The 21542-nt window shown below is 39.0% G+C and overlaps 1 protein-coding gene across 1 annotated transcript in view; it reads left to right on the top strand.

Moving 5' to 3' along the window:
- LOC129733354 (probable serine/threonine-protein kinase DDB_G0267686) overlaps positions 1-20352 on the top strand; it is a 507381-nt gene extending 487029 nt beyond the window's left edge. Inside the window, exons 4-9 of the mRNA XM_055695171.1 lie at positions 11321-11905; positions 11966-12518; positions 12581-12702; positions 12760-13387; positions 13468-13613; positions 13742-20352. Coding sequence (XP_055551146.1) covers positions 11321-11905; positions 11966-12518; positions 12581-12702; positions 12760-13387; positions 13468-13613; positions 13742-13900 — 2193 coding nt within the window. The 3' untranslated portion in view covers positions 13901-20352. The remainder of the gene's footprint in view (positions 1-11320; positions 11906-11965; positions 12519-12580; positions 12703-12759; positions 13388-13467; positions 13614-13741) is intronic.
- The last annotated feature ends 1190 nt before the right edge of the window (positions 20353-21542 follow it).

Below are 21542 nucleotides of genomic sequence, written 5' to 3'. Positions count from 1 at the left end.
TTGTTTTATCGTTAATCTCATTCCCGTGTCGCAATTTTTAATTCGAGTTTTATCCAATTTTATAATTTTGTTCCGAATTGCGAAGTTAATTGAGTGGAAATTGGTTTTATCTCTGAATAATTTTGGTTTAAAACATGGAAAATGGTATAACTTCAAATAACAAAATAACACAAGATGTTAAATGATATGAGTACGATCAAAATGTTGAAACTAGTTGAATTGACATAAATGTTGAAAATGAAACTTTTGTAACAAAAATCACATTGTTTTAAATGTGTATGTCAAAAATATTTAAAATAGATGTTTCTTTTAAAAATAGCTCAATGCCTAAACAGCACACCGGAAAAAAACTATTGAATTATGTTTTTAAACCGTAGTATTTACCATTAGGGTCATATTTCAAATTTTAGGCTTCCACGAAGAAACTGCATTCAATTTGCCCAGTTACTATGTCGTCATTGGACATAAAAATATTGGATTTTTACGATACAATAGCAAAAATCACAGTCAATTGCGTCTAATTAAGCAACCCATTCGACAACTCGTGATCCAATAGACGGGCCCGCGGTGTTCATTAGAAGTGCCAATATTGTATACTTTTAATCATCTAATCTGTTAAATTGGCGGTCGACCCACCGCCTGTCGAGGCAAAGCAAGAAGTATCCTACACCGAAACAGAAGACATTCGAATATTGGCCACAGTTAGCGAAACTGTTCAGTTAAACGCAACAATATCAATTGGTTCACTTTTCGTGTGCACACAGTCTGTTCGAACTCATTGCCACGATATTGATAAAGTAACGGCACAGTCTATCGCACTGCAGGCAAATGCAGAGAAACGGGAATAGAAAAAAATCTCGGAGGCTTATTGATGACCAATAATAAACGTATAATGTTCATTGATTTCAATCCAGCCTCCACGGTGCTTTACGTCTGGGTGTCTGGGCCCGCTCTATCCAGCTATTTCCCGATAGCTTAATATCAGCTGGCTGTGCAATATTAATAGCTCCATATTTATTGCTAATAATATTTGCATCAATTAAACCCTCAATTGCTGTACTTGCTCGCAGAATGGAATAGAAAATCTATATCTATAGGAAAAATCTCACGCAGAAAAAAAAATTTTCTACTTGCCTCCACCTACGGTTCTGTCCGAGATGATGCCCTCTGGCGATTGTCGTATTCTGTTACGAGCTATTTACGCAGTCAGGCCGTTTTTTCTGGTTTTTCTATTTTCTATATTTAACTTGATAATCACCAGGTGGGCGATTCTATTTAATTTTCATTTTAAAAGAGTGAATTGGATACAAATAAATTCACACAAACTAAGCCTCTAAATTGGAGGCAATTTAATCAACGTCACGTGAAATACGCCTCAGTCAGTCGTGATCAACACGTGCCACCTCTTCATAACAGTTTCCCTAACTCTAACCGCCAGTTTCACGTCACTTCTCGACTCCTTTAGTTTCCCGCTCGGAGCAGGACCGCCCAAGAGGCGGAAAATTCAAGCGAGGAAGCTCTAATTCAATAAACGCTCTTTTCTGCATTCATGTTCGGACAAATGCCGCAGTCTCTTCGCTCTGGCCATGAGCTCTGGTGGTAACTTCTGCTGCTGCTGCTGCTTCCCCGCTAAGATGTCGTGATGATGAGTTGCATTGCAATGCACATGCCTTCTTTCGGGTGGTGGTATGACGCAAACGGGAAGCTGCTGCAGTGCATGAGAATGAGAATGAGGATGGAGAGTCCATTGATGTGACGAGTGGGAATCAGCTGACGACGTGACTCGATATGATAGTTTCCTCCGGCACAGGGTAGGACATGACGTGTGGTACCAGTACCAAGCACAAACAGCGACACGACGACTAAACGATGAGGATTCGGGAACATGCCCCGGGATGGGCAGTTCTCCGCGGGAGCCTTTGAACTCGGCGTGCAGTGCATGTATTATCCACTGCGGTGCCTGCAACTGCGGACTGAAGCGGCGCTAAGTGCTTTGATCTCCCGTTTTACCTTGTTATACGTTGTTGTTCGGTCTCGTTTGGCACGGTTTTCGATGCTCGCGTGCTCTCCACCAATAGGAAATGAGATTTACGGAAAGGAAATTAAAAAAATCATACACACACACACGAGTGGTGTTTCAGGATGAAGTTCAGGGGAGAAAAAAGTTGCAACCCATTTAACGCATCATCCTTTTGCAAGAATTGCAACTGAGTGATAACTCTGTTTCCGGAATCCAGAACACTAGCAATTTATTGTCTGTTGTGTTCACGATTTAATGCTGAACGGAAACTGAATTAAATTCATACTTTCATGATATTTTGAAGGCAGAACTGGATTTACTCGAACCATAGCCGTGGGCAGGATTTTAGCTAACGAGAGATCATTGAGCATTTGAATAATCTGTATATGTTATTTTACGTTTACCTGAATTCTGTAACAAAATTTGTAATTTTTAAATTTTTTGTCCACTCATTTTGGATGATAGAAGGTAACGTTTTTTTTTTGTATTTTGAAGTATCCTTTGCATTGCTTAATCTAAGCCAAATTAAAAAAAAAACTAAGAATATTTCTCTACTTCCATTTTTTTGTATTTCTTACTGTTAGCGGGCTGATGAAATTTGGCAAACTTTTGCTTGTTACATTTCGGTTTATTCCCAAGTGTTCTTCGAGATCAGAAATATTTGCAAACTTTTCCTATATTCTCTAAGATTGATTTAAACCCCTTAAAACTCCTCCCGTACGCACGGCTATGACTCAACCGTAATGAACAAAAGCTTTCATTCCTCCACCACGCTCGAAATACAGAAAACTTTACCTTCATAAATTTGGTAGACAGTGACCGAACCCCGAACCACATTCCATAAATCCATCAGCCGGCGTAAATCTGATCGCCGCAATTCGTCATAATATTTTTATCATTACTTCTCCCATCGGGTTTTGGTTTGGTCTGGCCTGGGCGCATTAATAAACTCTCGTCATTTAAATCTGTTCTCATTTCCTTCCCACACAGAAACACAGAGAGCCGGGTCGGGCAAGTTCGCCCCTGCAATCCCCTGGCGAAGGAAGGGGAGGGAGCTTTCGGGCTCATGGGATATTATCATCATTATCATGATGTTCAAGGCTGTCGAAGGCTCTGAAAGCCAAGAGTTAAAAAAGTATTTCCATACCATACACTTCGCCGCCGCAGAACGGAGAAGGAAGACAATATCGACGGCACACAAAAAACCATCGTAAAAGTCGAAGATTTGATTTTTCGTTCCACTGCGCGCACCTTTTGCTGACTGGGTTCTGCTCTTTTTTTTTGTATGTGCGGTTGATTTCTTGCACGTAAATGATGAATTATCTACGGTTTGAAGGTAGTTTTTATCGCTTATCCAGGAAGACGGTCGGTCGTTCTTTCGGCGGTTGGCATTAAAGATCACATTGTATTTCATATTAAGACCTCGGCCGGCCGGTATGACTGACTACGGGTTTGGCGGTGAGATTTTGTATCACGTGTATCCGTACCGACTTGTTTCTCTATTTTTAGAGTACGAGACAGACGCGGATGATGCGTTTTTAATCAACCACGACGGATGTTTTGTGGGAAAAAAGGAGGAAAACCATTCGTTCGGTGCTCAAATTGGTTCGGTTGAAGCCAAAGTGTGGTGAACATAGAATGGAATGTGAATATCAACCTTATTTCTGGTAATATATGTATAGCTTATGATACTGTACAGATTAAGTAACAAAAGGGTTGATCATTCAAATTGCATGCAGGCGTTTTTTGAAATATTTTTGGAATGAAATGATTCAGCAGATCAGCAGATAGTCAAGAAAAAAATCCCTAACATTTATTTCTATTAACCAAAACTATACGGCTTAAATTGTATGAAAAGTCGTCGGAGTTTGTTCATAAATGCATGCAGATTTTGGGTTATGTTCTCAAAACCAGTTTCTCTTGGACAGCTTACGAAGGTTACGATTTCTTTTGAAATAGATTGAATTGACGCAAACTCTATGCTTGACGATAGCTAGAGCCAAAATCACGCTGAGTAATCTGCGGTATTTCCGTGCAGTCTAATCCGGAAGGAGCTAGCCTTCTAGAAGCAACTTTATATTTTCTACTAACGCAAATTCGATATTGCCTCATTTGACGTCAATCCGCGTGACCGTCGGCACATGTCGATCGTTTTGCATATGCAAACTTTTAAACTGTTCAGAGTATGAAAACAAAATCTGTATTTCTAGTACAGTCTAAAAAAATAGTTAGATAATGAATGATTGTTGTTCATTTGGATTCTGATTCTGAGAAAAAAAAACAATTTGTTAAAGCTTGCTTTTTCCGTTGTTTGTTTTTTTAGGCTCTCTTATATCTCTGTCTTAAAAAGTCAGTGTTAGATAAATATAGCCCCGATACTGTCATTTTTAATTTATTAGATTTCATTTTAAACTCTGTGGTTCTACATTTTGGTACTATTTTCTGTATGCATGGATTTAATCATATTTTATCATAATTGAACCTAATTCTGATTGGGCTTTTGATCTGGATGAACCTTTGCACAGATGTTTTTCTAGCATTAAGGTGTCATATCGAGTTATTAGTATTTTTTTTTTAATCCGGACTAATTTTTGGAAAAAGGTTCTTGTAAAATGATGTTGAAGATTACAAATCCTCTTAGAGTCAGAACGGTTTGATCGGTGGGATGTAGACAATAATTTTGTCTTTCTAAAAAAAGGATACATCGTAGTAAAAAATGTTCTACGGTGTATACTTTTTTTGAAAGACAAAATTATTATCTAGAAGAAAAAGAAAAAAGTTAAAATATAAAAAAAAAAATATCTATAAAGCTCATTTTTGTAAAATTATTGAAGGTGAGCGTTGAATTTGGATTGCCATTTACCGATGGCACGGGATGATTCTAGTTCTCTTGTTGTTCTTCGCTCCACACACACTGCAAGCAAGCAAACAAGACACAACGATCATACACACAGGCTACCGGCACACTCACAGCTATTAATAGTGGCCAGAATAGCTGAAAGTAAACGCGATCCCGACAAATCCCGACAAAACTACTAACATGTCCGGACATATTCAACAATGCTGTGCAGTGCTGTGCTACCGTGAGATGACAAAGTGACGTAAGTGCCACTTTCCCGAATATGAGTTTTTCATGCCAATTTGTTCATTATTTGAGGCCTATCTTTTGGTATCTTCCTTTTCGTTGTTACTTATTCGTACGTTGCATAAAATCAAAAAAACAAAGTGACGTTTGCACACATTGCCATACAAAAGTTACGAAGAATTCTTTCGTTTTTGGGCCGTACTGAAAAACTGTTCACTTGTATCTACGTCACAATGTCATCTCACGGCAGTGTGGTCCACCGGTTGGCCCGTTTGCTGTGGAATGCTGCGACCGAATGAGTCGCCTGCTCAGCTTCAACTGCTGCAAAAATCAATAGCTGCTGCGTCGGCTGCGGGTCAGGCCAGTTTCCAGTAAGAGACAACCGTCCTCTTATCGCAGTGATTGGTTATTCAATGAAGACTAAATTTCTGCATGCTAGTTTTTACACGTGACTACTGAGAGTTAAAATTCCGGTTGGCATGACTTTGTGGACTAGGGCGAATATAACAACAACAACAAATTGGTTATAAAGTCAAAACGTTTGTTAAAGTATACGTGCTGCGGAAGATGGTCATGTTTCAGCTCTGATCGGTCGAAACATACGTTCAACAAGTCTACATTTTCCAAATAGTACTTTACGGTTTTTCAATTTGTACAGGGTGACAAAAAAGTCCGGTCACACAGAAAAATCTCAATATTTCAAAGAATAAAAAGAAAATCTGAATCTGGCTTTCATAGCTTTATTCAGTAACTCATAAAGATACTTCACAGACGATATCTCGGAATTACACCACCTTTCTCTGATCGAACCAGCTTTCAGACGTCTCTGAAAGTCGTCGCAAGCGGCGCGCACGTGCTCCATCGGCATCTCGTCCCAGATTTTCGTGATAACTTGCTTGAATTGCTCCAAATTTGTTATTTTATAGTCGTGCAGCTTCGACATCATGTTTCCCCACACAAATAATCCAGTGGATTCAGATCCGGAGACGACGGAGGCCATTCATTCTTCGAAATGAAATCGGTCAAGTTTTCCCCACACCACGCCTGAACAACCTTTGCGGTGTGGGATGGGGCGCCATCTTTCTGGAAGCAGTAGTAATCGTCTTCAAACAATAGTTCAGCTTGAGGTAGAACATTTTTATTCAAAACCGTGTACAGGTAGTACGCTGCGTTGATTTTGACCCCTTAATCGATAAAAATAAGAGGTAGTTTACCTCTCTTGCAAATGGCTCCCCAAACCATCACTGACGTCTTATTTTGGAACCGGGAAACGTTCAGCTTGTCCGCAGGAGCTTGCTGGAGGCTCACACTCCAAACTCGATCATTTTGGCGATTGACTGTTTGCTCCAAAACGAACAGCTTCTCGTTCGAAAAAATAATCTCGTCATCTGCGCGCCAACCGAGCAACTCCCGCGACCGTTGGTTCCTCTTGTCCTTTGTAGCTTTGGTAACCCCATGAACCGCCTGTTTTTTGTACGGTGTAAGTTTTAAATCCTTGCGCAGAAGCAGGCGGATTGATTCTCGGTTCATTTTAAGGTTTCTGGCCAGTTTCCGTGCAGATTGGGCGGGATTCCGGCGAATCCGGTCTCGTATAATCTTTTTCAGCCTTGGAGTTCTCACAGACCTTCGTTGTCCAGATTGTGCCTTGTCCTTGGTGCCTCCGGTCTCTAGGTACCGATTTATGGTCCGGTATACGAATTTCCGGTTGATTCCGAGCGGTTTTAGGTGTTTGAATACACATATTTTCACATATTCAGCGATAACAGCTGCTCTTAACTCTGCCATGGCTCACAACCAGGGATGTCATGTAGAAAACCTCATGTAGTTTTCGACGAGTTTTCTACGTAAAATACCTCTGGTAGAATACCTAACCCAGAACGAGTATTCTACGAGTATTCTACGAAAACCTGCTAAAAGATATTTGTGGTGAATTATATGAATAAACGAAATTTAAGTTTGAAATTATTATTTATTTTTAATTGTGATGATTATTTTGTGTGAATTGAGAACGAATATGACATTCAAAATCGTTGCTTTTACTCTCCATCGGTTGAATTTGTTTTTGATGTGTTTCATAAGTTTTCGGATTAGTAATACCTCCCGTTTGTAAAATATTCTAGGGCTTTCTAGCCAGTTCAAACAACAAACCCAGGTATGTTTAATTTTATCTTTGAAACTTTATATAAATTTGTAAAATAAATTAAGTAGCAAATCAGAATCCAAAAAATGAGTAATTGCTTAAAACGCCTTGTTTCTCAATTATGCGTATTTACGGAGTTACTCAGTTTATGAGTTGTTCCACTCTTTATGAAAATGCGTCAAATCATACTCATTTTAGAGGTATTTTTCCCGAGGGTGTAAAGAATTCTTCCTGCAACCGTTTAAAGTTGCATGGAATTTGTGGTGGTCTTTTTATATATACCAGGAGAACCATGAACCATTGAGATGTTGGGTACGCTCCAAATATATGAGATTTGACAGCGATAGCATAGTTCTGTAGAATTCAGACCTCAGATGTGCCTTTGCAGTTGCACTGATTTTGTATGTGACGTATATTATGCGATTTTGCTTCCATTAGCATTTTTGGATGACAACAAATATGTTGTTGAACCGTGAAATACGATTTTAATTATTGAGTGAAAATTTTGTTTGCTTTTTTGGGTTTCTTTATCATTACTTGTTTCGCCATAACCACAAAATAGTCCGGAAAAACACTTTCTTGCTTCTTCGTTTTCCTTTTTTTTGTGGTATTAATTCTCCCGTTACTTAAGTACACCTAATCAGCGCAGCGAATGGCAATTAAATACTCATACTGTGAATTTTCGAGTGCTTGAGAGCTTTCTACTTGCAAGAGGTTTTCTACCGTAGAAAACGTAAAATACAGTTTTCTACGTAGATAACTTACGAGTCCTGAAAAATCGCGTAGAATACCATCCCTGCTCACAACTCAAGGTAAACAAACTGCACAGAAACGAAACTCTGCCACTTTGGGCAGCAAAACTAACCCTTTCATTTGACATATAGATGGCACCAGAGAGATGCAACGTGTAGGCTACAGGCGACCCCAAAAAAGTGTGATCGGATTTTTTTATCACCGTGTATATATGTCGCCGTAAAACGTTATTCTACGTCAAAATCTAAACAAATAAATATGAATAAAATATTCCAGAAACTCACTTTTAAGTGATTCGATTTTTTTTAAAAAAAAACTTTTTTTTTCTTTATAGGGCATATTTTTTTGGAAGGACAAAAGTATTACTTACAATTTTGCCGAAAGCACTATACCGATCAAACAAACCGGTTAAAAGCTAAAAATATTCTTTATCATTTTATCATTCAAACTACGTGCTACGTATCACCCGCGTAGAAAAGAAGTAAGTGTATTTCCCGGCTTAAGGTTCTATTAATGATAAGAAATATTTCTAGCATCTAAACGGTTTGTTTGAACGGTATGGTTCTTCGGCAAAGTTAAAGTTAGTAAATTGTCCTCAAAAAAAAAAAAAAAAAAAAAATATACACAGTACGTGTATTCATGTCAAGCTCGTATACAAATACCCAGCCCTAAAAATACTCACTTTCACTGACGAGTTATAAAAGATGCATAGTTTTCGGCTGGACATGTGTAGAGCTCGACGTAAAGATCCCTAGCGAAAAGAAAATTTTAAAATTGTTTTTTTTTTAAATTATAGCTTTTTAGTTTTCATTTCTCTAAGTTCTACTTGAATCAATATTCAGCTAATAATAGGTGGTTTTTGTAAAGCAAAACAGATTCTTAAAAAGTGAGTTTTTTGAGGTAATCAATCTCTAATATTTTTCTTCGAGAAATTTTTTTCTTGCTGTGTATATTTTTCAGAAACAAATGATGCTCAGTTACAAAGGTTACAGAGTTTTTTATTCTTTCCCCTAAATTTTTTTAGACATGTGTTCAGCAACACTCGAAAGAATTTCTTTTATACTTGGCGCTATTGTGCCTGAAGTGTTTTTTTTTTGTTCCAGCAACATTTGTTTGATAAGGCACAAGCGTATCGTTGTTTTCGAACAAGCACCAATAATTTCTCCTTATGCGTTTAAATTAAAATTAATTCTGTTTTCTCGAAAAATAGATCTCTCAAATCCAACAACGCGTACGTTGTCATGATGAATGGTTTTGTTCTATTTAACTCTGAAATAACTATTTTTATTTAGTATACGAATCTTACTCAGAAAATAATTTCGAAGCCGTTACATAGGTTCACTAACTTTTGATATTATGCCGGACATCCGTTGATATTATGCCATACAACCGTTGCAAAAATGTTCAATTCTTGTTTAGTAGTTTATGGTTTTTAAGGTAACTATATTCATAAGATAAACTGTTAATCACCATCAGCAATAGCATTGCAGCTTTTCCCTGATTGCACAAGAATAGAAATAGTGTACCGCTGCAATGATAAACCAACGGCATTCTGCTCCACATATACTGTACAGTTGCCTGTACCAGCATGTTTTTTTCCCAAGACATCAGTATTTATTAGGTTCTAACGGCAGGTTAATGAATTGTTTAAGAAAGAGGGCTGTTCAAAACTTTTCGAAAAATCTTTACCTCGAGAGATCAAACTAGTCTAAGTTCATAGAATTCATAATTGATCTTTTGGGTTGGGGAGACTCTGTTAATTTTTTTCATGCTGATATAGAGAATGTCAAAGGAAATGGTTGGTGTCTATTTATGACGTCTGTGCTAGGAATGCTTGAGATTAATTGTTCACGTAAATTTGCCCTTGAACCTTATCAATTTCTACCGCTGAGCAATGAAATAAAAATGATAACTAGCGTATTACAAAATTGTCTAACGTTCTATCTATTCAACAACATATTGGTTATCTATTCAACAACATATTTCCCCAGCTGGTCTCGAGGTACGATGCTGGCCTAACAAGCCAGTCGTCGTAGGTTCGAGTCCTGACTCGGGAGAGACTGTTAGTGTCAGTAGGATCGTAGCGCCTAGCCCCGAAGTTGTCCTGTACACTAGAAAGTCGGCTGCGAAGTCTGTGTATAAAAAACAGAAGGTAGATTTCCGAATCGGAATGTAGCAGGAAGGCTTTGCTTTCCTTTTTGGTTACTGTTATCCACCATGCTGTTATGCTGTTATTATCGTTTGAAATCTGACAAAACATTTACCAGTTTCAGTTCCAATTTTACAAAATATATCCCAGTGTAGAAAACAAAGACGAAGTCCCGAAAAACTTATACTTAAAAAATTAATCAGGGTGAAACTGAATAACTTAACTAAAACCTGTTCAAATTGGTAAAACCTGAGGCGACACTTCTGAATTGAAATAAAACAAAGTAACAGAATTTATCAAACTACTGCAAAACATAACCTCGAGTAACATAACCAACAGCGCATCAAATTTGCAATTTCTGTATAGCCTTACACTCTAACCCTTTCCGAGTTGCAAGTAGGTAGGAAATAATTTAAATTTTCTACCGGAGAAAACTTCATCCCAACTCTTTTGTTTTTTGGGATACAGTTTTTTTTGTGTTCTCCCTCTATCGGGATAACGAACCGTGATTGGTAATCGGACCGGTATTGAAATTATCCGCCCCGCCGGTTACCGATTATTCATCGTTCCTTGCCAACTTAACTCAAAAAACAACCCACGAACGGAGCGAGAGCTGTCGCCGTCATTCGTGAGCCGATCCATCGTACGTATCTATAGAAGTAGTAGTGTACGTACGGACGTGCGGGGGTTAAATGACGAATGGTACTTGATTATTCCATTACTCTTGTCTTTTGTATGCCATTTTTCGGAGCGAGTTGAATGAATTTCAAAAGACCATGTAGGAATGTTGAGGGGCAATTCTCGATTCGATTCTTTATTATTTTGTTCTCCGGCTGACTGACGGTTATTTCCTCTTCTTCGTGGTTGAGGGGGAAACGAGCAAAAGAAATATTGAATGATAAAAACTATTCTTGGAAATGGAATCGACCCAAAACGAGAGATGAGTTGCAAGCAAGGTGTACAGAAGTAAAATCGTATTCGTGCCTATGCTTTGTTGAGTCAGGGGTTTAGGAACCGATTTTTCTTTTCTTTCGTACGATAGATACGTGATACGGAGGAAGGTTGCAGGGTATTATCACTCCAATATAACACTATTCTTAAGGGTTGTTCTGTTGATACATACATTTTGCCTACAAGAAAACTAAATCTTTCGGAATTCTTTTTCAATTGTAGGAAATACTCTCGCAATCGTCCGAGAAGCTGGAACACCTGATCGCCTCTTCACCCGCCTCGTTAGCCGCAAAAGCCTCCGCAGAACAGGATGCGATAGCAGCGTTGCAAGCATTACGCAACAATAACAATCATACAAAATCAGTTACCTCAGTACTTAGTAAAACGCATCTACAAAACCTGGAAGCAAATTCAGTATCTGTGATCCCGATTGAGAGCATGAAAATATCATCCTCCAATCAGCAGCAGCCGTCGATAATCCACCAAACGATACACCTGCATCCGACTCATCTCCAGCAGCAGCAGCAGCAGCAGCAACAACCAAAACAGCCCCTGATTCAAGTCAAGAATTTGACACAGCTCCAGCAGGAACATCTCGAAACCGCAGCGGTATTAATGGACATTAGCAAAAAAGTGATAATCTCACCACCCAGCTCGAATCCTCAATCGCCCAGCCTAATTGCCGAACAACAACAGCAGCAACTGCAGCAGCAGAAGCAGCAACAGTTACAACAATCGCACCAGTATCAAACCATCAACAATAACAATCAGTCGCAACTACAAAGTATTAAATCTTCTGTGATAAAGGTTAGTATAACTTATTTCCCTTTACTCTAAAAAAACTGAACCGATTTCTACCCTCTCCAGCAGCCTCACGAGTTTCTGCTGAACAACCTGAAGCGATCCCCCAGCAGCGAAGAGATGGATCTCACGATGAAACGCCTGAAGGTGGAACCGAACATCCTTTCGCCAACCCTGCCCGCCACGACGCTGGTGAAGAAGAATGTCATTAAGCGGGAAAGCTTGCCGGAAATAATCGCCGACGATCAAACCAGCCAGCACAGTGACAGCGCTGACAGTAGCGACTCCGGTCGGCTGCAAATGGACATCTCCTCCCAGGATGCCGGTTCGGAATGCACCACGGATGAAATCAAGCGGTCAAACAACAATAATAACAACAATAACAATCATCATCATCACCACCATCACCACCACCACCAGCAACACCAGCAGCAGCACCATAATAGCAGTAGTCAGGTTGACCACATGGGACGAGAAACGCCAGACAGTTTAAACTCAATTGAGGAACAGCAACACCTGCAACAGGTTCAGGTTCATCTCGGGCAGCAATTTGGTGTGCTGGCTGATGGTGCAGATCCGGCAACGACCCAGCTGTGGCAGGCATTGGCGCAAAATACGAGTAAGTAACTGAAACACTCATCCCTGTATGATTGAACTATCACAAACGGATTTCAATTGCAGATCTCATTAACGGTGCTGGTAACGAAGCAACTCAACTCCTCCGCAAAATGATCAACGCCCGAGCACTTGGACTGCAGTTCTCGCCCTCAATCCAGATCACTCCCGGCGTGTCGCTGATCAAGGTAAGCTTTTTCCGCTTTCAATTTTAGTTTTCAATTACTAAATTGCATTTCCCGCAGGCTGAAACCAATCGTGGCAGCGGCCAGGGCCGCCGGAAGCAAACGTGCCCGAGCAGAACACCGGTGGAGGAGAACTCGCCAAACACACCCATGGAAGCCCTGAAGCTAACAACATCCGGAAAATCGGGCGGTGCAATGACCAGCAACAGTGGCAGCAGTCCGATACATTTGGATGCTGCCGCCATCAGTCATTTGAACCGTGCCAATTCAGCTAACATCCTATTTCGAACGAAGCAGCACGATGCATCCTCCCAGGGGATGGCGAGTTCTATTGAGTCGAACAGCGGCAGTGTAAGTCCACAGCTTTTGGCCGCGGGTAAAAATGCTGCCCAACTGGCAGCTCAACAGCTAGCAGCGCAATCCGCTCAGCAGCAGCAGCAGCAACAACAGCAATCACAGCAGCAACAGGGCCAGCCGCAGCAAAACTCCCAACAGAAAGATATGTCCTGTACGAACTGTGGAACAACCACGACAACCATTTGGCGGAGAAACATACGTGGCGAGATGGTCTGCAATGCCTGCGGGTTGTACTTCAAGCTGCACGGCGTCAATCGTCCGCATACTATGCGACGGGATACCATTCACACCCGTCGGCGTCGCCCGAAGGGGGACAAATCGACCAGAAGGAGTGAGTATTTTTTCCTGTTCCGATTCAGTCAAGTTATAACGAGCATAAATTTTCAATGAATATTGTTCTTCCTTTCACAGAATCCATCAAGCAGGAGAGCAGTGAACCCTTGGACAATGGCGTAGTGGAAGGAGCGGCCGATTTGCAAGCTCTGCAAAATCACAACCTGCTGATTGCCCTGAGGGATGCAGCCCGCGCGACGCCGCCGAACTTTTCGATGCCACCTGTGAGTACCAATTAGTTACATATAACTCAATACGGCATGAAAATTTCACATGCCCAGAACAAGTTTGTCGTGAGCGCGAATTAGCGAGCGAATTAGCGTTAAACAAAATGAATCTTCTCTTCCCACAGGCCTTCCAGCACTACCTGCGTGTAACCCAAAATTTCGACCCAACCGGTGCCGACATGGAGGCCGGCGACGACAGCGGTCCCGAGAACGACATCGACTCGTGCAACCTGCCGCTGAATCTGGTCGCCACTCAGCTCGGCAGTGATTCTTCGCAGCACTGACTGCGTCGGAAACCCGTCAAGGCCAGCTAGGGCAAGCGGAAACCACCGGCGAGGAAACGCCGCCGACGCCGGAGAAAGAAAACCGACGGCAAAAAAGGAGGCAAACTGTGCAGCAGTCGCAATCGTCATCAGCGGCAGCAGCAGCAACATCAGCCCTAGAACTTATACAATCTTCCTCGAGTATTCATTTGATTTTATTTTAGATTGCTGTGGGGAAGTCTAGTAAGAATGGTTACTACTTCCGCCGCAGCTACTAATACTAAACTACTAAAGCTAATTAATTCTACTACTAGTGCTACCATAACTGCGACTACAGCAGGTCAGCAAGCGTGAGCAACTGAATGAACCAAAACACGGTAGAAGCATCTCTACAATTTTCAGCTCTAATTTTGGCCCTAATAGGAGAGTAGGCAGAAGATGATTCTAAAAGCTTAGAAAAAAAGGCCACAGAATAATACTAATACTCAGTAGATACGAACAAAGTAATTGCAAGACAAAAATCTTACGCCTCTCATGGCGATTGAACGGCAAAGGAAATACTCTTAGTTTTTATATATGAATACTGTATAAACAACTGAAAATCGATTTTATAGAATCCCGCGTAGCGTCGAACCTTTATTCGAACACCCGCAAAAGCATGAAGCGCATACTAAAGCAATAAAATTATCCGCAAAAAAAGAAACGATAAAGAATGAAGATTAGAATGTTGTTGTCGCTATAAGCCGAACCTGCTTGATATTACTAAAGTATTTTTAATCGTTAACTTACAATCGAACAAACAAAAAATCAAATTTTAAACTTGCTTCTTCTTCCGTAAAACTTTAACTACCGTTTGACAAAGTTTTTCTTTTACGTTTGACGTTGAACCATTTTGAACATTTTTTGTTGAAAAAAAAAACAAAACAAACAAACAAGCACATACTTTGCCTAGAGGCAGCAGCCGAGAGACGTCAATGCTAGGAAAGCGAACACAAAAAAACCGGAAGAAACATGTGATAAAAGTTGTTGGTTGATATTCTTAAACGATACTAAGAACGAGAACAAATGTAAACAGAGAATAATGAAGAGAAAAAAAAACGAATCAAAATTAATTTGTAGAGATGCAATAAGGCACAGAACACAGAAGTTTTAAACTGTAAATACTCAAATCTTCCCGCTAGGAGGTCTCTAGCTGCTGACAGTGAGACTGCTGAAGCTACATTCAATATTCAACTGAGAACTCCCAGTAGTACGCCTTTGGTTGGACGTAACTTACTTAGTTTTTTGCTGGTAGCGTTCTTTTACTTAAAAATTTAGACACCATGCACCGTGATCATCGTTAGTAGTCACAATACTTAATTTACACGCCTACTTTGATAAGAATTGTTCCTTCGTTCAGCTGAGTAGCCATGAGTAAACTAGCTCTCTTAAAAAAAAAAAACAAATTCCATCCAAACACTAATCTGACTTAAGCATAGTTCCCCCAATATCAGAAAAAAACAACAGTGCTCGCCATTTCGCGCCATCGGAACACACGCCAACAGAAAAATGTACAGTATTAAGCTTAACAAATTATCCTTCCCATTTCGTATCAGCTTGCCGTCCTTAAGCTTCCGTGAAAGATTTCATTTTAATACCTAATAATCGCAGAATCTCGTTTGTTGATCTGATCTATTATGCAGAAGTTAAAGCAAAACAGTAAGCGCAAGCCATCGAACTAAGCAAACAAAAACAATACAAAAACAGAAGCAGCAGCATCCGAATGAACAACATTGTTAAAATCTAGTCATTTCACCACACGTCCGCGTCAAGTCAGTCACGTACGAGCAGCAGCAAATCGCGAGCGCAGAATCTAATATATTCCTCCGCCTCCTTCTGCCCTCCCCCAGTACTTACACATACATGTTTATCCTCGCGCACAATCATTAATCTACCATGCATGCAATCGTCATGACAATGTCGAATCGAGTCGGAAGGATTCATTCGTTTGCCAGTTGGAACAAACAATTCAGTAGTTTTTTAAAGGACAGACCTAACGAGCAAGCGAAACGCGTTGTATACCAGTTGTTTACCAGTTTAGTTGTAAGAGAAATATTCCTTGCTCCAAAAAAAAAAAAGAAAACAGAAGGAAGAAAAAATTAATTTTTTGGTAGAGTTAAGTTAAGCCCGTGTCCTTTCCAGTTAATTCCTGCAGCTTTCTCGCAGCTACTAAAACTACTTCTACTACCCTTCAGGAGTGCTATCTTCTTTTTAAACTTGTGTATAAGATGAAGTACTAAAATTGCAGATCTGATATTTTGGATTTTAGACCTTTAACATATGCACTAACTCAACACAAACACACAGACACATACTTGCTGAAACAAGTTAGACTTACTTCTCATTGTATCACCATTTTGTTTTGAATAGCCCCTTTGAGCAGCTCTTGGCTTTCTGGCTATTCAGATGTTATTTATTTTTCAGTTTTTTACGCCACCTTTATGACAAGGTGGGGTATATGCGCGAAAAAATGGTGCAGTAGGCATGCTTCATAATTTTTTGTCACCGTTGTTATGGCAACGGACCAAATAGTTTTCAATGTTATTATATTATTTGCCCTGAAAGCCGAAAACGATTTTCTCTGAAAACGCGATCTCTGTTCCTAACGTTAACTAAGCAATATATAAACTAAAAAAAATATGGTGGAATTCAGTTCAATCGGAAGCCCATCCGTACAGACGCAAGAAAAAGTCTAAGATAATTCGAAACAATGCAGTATTTTTGCGTGGCTTAGCAAAAGAAAACAAGCAAAGAAGGAAAAAACGGTATGTTATTAAAATGACCCATTTTCCTGATTTTTTTGATACTACCAATTCGCAATCGCGGCTCAGCTTGCGAACAACTTCCGGGTTTAAGTTTTAGTAGGTACGATAGAGGAAGAGGCATCCATTTTGCGCTAGCGCAAAGAGTAAAGAACGAAACGTGATTTTTAGATACAAACCCAATCCCACACTCATACTTACATGTATACAACACACACATATGCATGCATTCATGTATTTATTTCATTTTCGTGCTGAACACACGAGCCTCTGCCGGAAGCCTCAGCCTTCTTACCTTTAGTGTGTAGCAACAACCCATTCGATATCGTTTAGGCTTTACTTAGGCTAAGGTAATATACACACACGAACACTCACTCACCTTTTAACGGCGGCATTAAACTCATACTCACTAACTTCGTTTTGTAGAAATATTATTGTCGATACATTCAGCCCTTTGTTGCGTGTTTCTTCATTTTCTGCTGATCTATTTCATTGTGTAGTTGTGTTAGTACACCACTACGGACCTTAGTTTTAATCGCAAGCATTTTAACCCTCCAGCTATTGCGCGCTAACCAACTTCGAAAGTAAGGAAAACAATATGAATAAAAAAAAAAACAATGACAGATACCATTTTTCATACCAACTAATTTATTGCATCCCACTCTTGATGTTTTTAGCAAAAAAATAATAAAGAAGAAAGTGAATGAGAGCACTTAAAAATTGTGAAATGTTATACCAGTACTTTATGACAGGGTTTTTTTTTTAATAATTCACCTAGTTTTAATGTTAGTGCTTAGAGATATTGAATTTTAGCTCGATGTATTGCTTTCCTACTTCTAGTTGTACAGAACCTTGCCCGAACAAGAAAGATTTCTTTGAATCTCACCTCCCTCCCCTCGTCACCTGTTCCCTTTTCCCCTTCCCTGAAAAAAACGGTAACGTCTCTAGTTTTAAAATGCTTTTATTTTATCTTATTTAAACACACGAGCAGCTCTTTCGGTTAATACATGTTAATAAATCTACTTATATGCGAATACGCCCACTTACACAAACACATACACACATACATTTGTATACTTAAGAAGAGACGAACCCTATTTGCATAGCAACAGCAGCGTGGGGACGCAAACGCTAATTGACCAACTGGTCCGTATATATGTAGGACCCTATGTGTATAGTTGTATTAGAAAGCAAAAATTGTATTATTCATTCAAACTCACGAACACACACAAACATAAATACACTGAACCGTTTACTTCCACCCCTCTGCCTCCCCAGCATAAGTTGTGTCATTCGTCGTCCCATTATCGCACTCTCGTCTCTGCCGGAATATTTGCAGCAATCAATCATACTCAAAAGGTAGAGCGCAACAGCAAACAAATTGACGATCATTTTTTCACGATGTAAATGAGGGCAGAGTGAAAAACTTAACAAGAGCAATACAAAAGGGAGAGCGAAACAAACAAAGAAGCAAACATAAAAAAATGGAACGCTAGAAATTATTATACTGTAATAAGGGAGGAAATAAACAAACAAAAAAGCTAAAGAATGAACAAAAGTACGGACCGACCCGGAGCGAACGATGGAATGAGGGATCGTTACGCCTGGAAAAGATACCCACACAAATTCGATTATTTTTAATTAATATTATTATTATTGTAACATGATGATACCCTATTACGATTACTTTATTAATTTTTTTTTATTAAGCAAACGTATTTTTTTTTTCAAAAATATAAACATGTTTTTAATTGAAATACTCCAAAAACACTTTTAAGTTTAATCTCTTGCTAAGTTATCAATTATCACAAATCTTCCTTTTAATCTTACGTTTATTATTGGAACTGCGGATTTTGCGCCAACTCGGGTCTACGGGATTGGATTACTACTCTGGGTGTAAAGCTATAAGTAATTGGGCAACTTTGTTTCTTCAAAGCCAATCTAGACTAAGTTTTGAAAGAATTGAATTTGTTATAAATTGAAAGAAAAAGCGCTTCAATAACTTTTAGTATATGTTTTCAAATGCTATCTCCTAGCTCGCTAATTTATTTTCAATGTGTGAAAAAAATCAAGAAAGTTACCTGAGTAGCTTTTGAATATTACACAACTTTTGCATTACGTTTTTTTCTGTCTACCCCATACAAACAAGCAAAGTAGTACATATAAAACTATTAAATTTGCTTAACAAAGGCTTCACCGATTTAACCTATAAAAAATGGAATTGTAGGGTTTTGTTGAGGAGCTAATTTTTTCTAATACCTTTTTTGAATCAAAAACTTTGTTAAAAAGTTAGGTAGCGCAAAATGTCGCAGATGGTTTTTCGTTTAAAAATTTGGAGAAATTCGTGAAAATTTTCGCAGATTTCTTTCAGATTTGTATTTTACATTTCTAAAAATAACCTAAAATTAGGTACTTTAACCCTTAAAATTGAAGTTTGGATGGTGACTAGAACTACGAGTTGGCTTTAAATCTGTCTCAACTGGAATCCATTTAATTCGTGGCGCCGGCTATTACATTAATCTCCATCAAACGGCGCGGGACTCATTTTTGGTTTATATTAATATATATGCTCGAAAGGCAAAGTCATGTGATTGTAGGTTTGCTTTCACACTGCACTCACCCCCACACAGCAGGGTTATCCTATTTAGCGCTCGTTAAAGTTGTAAGCATTATTAACTAATTACAAGAGAAAGGTATCGAATATTTTTACCGCCAGTAATAATCCAGTACGCAAACTGAAAAACAATACTATCTAGTTACTCTGCAGCAGTAATTTTGAAACTAACAGATAATCGCGTTTATAAAACAGATCTACTAAAAAAATAGAGTATAAGAATAGCAATTAGTGACACAGCTACTAGAATTCTCTAGTAGCCGAGTAAGTTGAACGTTTGAAAATTTGCTTCAATTTTGCACGAATGCCTTATGTAAATAGTGACGAAATTCAAAATACCAATCAGAGAGAAAGAGAGGGAGAGAGAAATAAAGAAGGTAAAGGAGCTCAAGCAAACCGTTAGAAACGCGTGAGGGCGTGATTTTTAAAGTAGAACCCCGGAAACACTTCCACACTTGTTAAAGTAATTCCCCGCTCCTTCTCCTTATTTAAGTCAGAAGAGAACGAACACCAAAGCAATAGACGATTGAAACTAATTTGAAGTAATTGATAATATCCTTTTAATTATAGATTAGCATGCGCGCAAATTCACCGCTTTTCGATGACAAAAAAAATGCGAAATCAATTATTATTAGTAACACCCCTCTCCTGAGCGTAGGACGTAGAAATTAGAGACCCCCTCCATCCCAATGTAGAACGGGATTCAGGACAGATCGCAAGTACAAGGTGGTGGATAGGGTCCGGAACAGCAACGCAGTGCCGAGCTATGTAAGAGCAGCAGGAGCTCGATCTAATCGGGCCTTCCTGGGGTTGCAATATGAAATAATCGCGAGGGCGCTAAATCACCATTAACAATAACAAAAACTATGAAACGATTGCAATTGATACAATTACGAGCGCGAGCGGTAGCGAGAACCGAGAGACGAAACCGTATAAGATAATCTTATAGAAATAGTGATACAAGGAAGGAAAAATATTATATATTAAAAGTATATATATATTTGCTAAAGTTAGAACTTAACAATATTTTTTTACGAATAAAACGTCTTGAAATTCAACTGACGCGGTGTCGCTGCTTGATTTTCCATCACATTCAGAGGATCGGACGAGATCCTGAGGCATGGTTTAATATGCCCATTTTTTTTTATTTCATTTCAGAATTACGAATTTTGGCTGATTATGTTATTTCCTAGGTGCTAATTATTCTTATTCTGGATTTTCTATTTTGATTTTTTAGGCCCTTATTCATTTATTCGAGACATGTTTTTCTGCACTGGTTGTGGTTACAATCATTTCTATTTTCAGTCTTTTCTGGTCTTTAACAGTATTTGTTTTGGGATTTCAAGGTCAAACGGGACGGAATCCTTGCATGAGATGACCGATGGCTTCCTCATGCCTACTAACACATATCGGGAATATTACATGAAATATCGTTACAATGAGGGGCAAAATAGAGTGCCTACTTATTATTTTTCTTTTCTTCCATTTTTCTGGTTTATTTATTTTTTTACTTAGATTACATCATTTTTTCACCCTCCCAGCTGGTCTCGAGGTACGACACTGGCCTAACAAGTAGGGTTACCATTTCATCGGAGTTAAAAATCAGGACAATTTTTTTCCAGCAAAAATTTATTCTAAGCTATTGTTATATTTTATAAATAAAACACGTAATTTGAGATTTGCGTTTCAAAATACGCCAAAAACCTCATATTTAACGTATTTCTCGAACGATTCAATTTTGCAACTTTGATTTATTAGGCGTTAGTAGATACCTTAAAAAATGCAACACTAGTAAACTGTTTGAAATAAACTTAACTCTCGACTACTTTGTGATAAGGTCGTATGTCTAAACGTAAATAAAACGAGTGAGAGTTATATCCCTTGTACTCCACAAGCATAAATCATCTCTCACTCGTTTTGTTTACGTTTAGACATGCGACCTTATCACAAAGTAGTCGAGAATTGCCAAAAAACGTTTAACGATTTCAACGACTAGACAATTTCTCTCATTAAGATTCAACCAAAGAAAAAAATCGTTCGAAATAAGTTCGTTTCTTCCTGGAGTCAAGATGAAAGTACTGAGCAATTTTTTCCCTTTTTGAATATCCGGCATCATTCAGAAAAATCAGGACAAATGCTAAAATATGAAAACTAAATCAGGACGCTCCAAATGGTTCTAAAAATCAGGACATGTCCTGCTAAATCAGGACGAATGGTATCCCTACTAACAAGCCAGTTGTCCTAGGTT

The sequence above is a fragment of the Wyeomyia smithii genome, chromosome 3 (assembly GCF_029784165.1).
Source record: "Wyeomyia smithii strain HCP4-BCI-WySm-NY-G18 chromosome 3, ASM2978416v1, whole genome shotgun sequence".
Lineage (NCBI taxonomy): Eukaryota > Metazoa > Arthropoda > Insecta > Diptera > Culicidae > Wyeomyia > Wyeomyia smithii.
The sequence above is the reverse complement of the archived record's forward strand: the minus strand, read 5'-3'. Positions and strand labels throughout refer to the sequence as shown.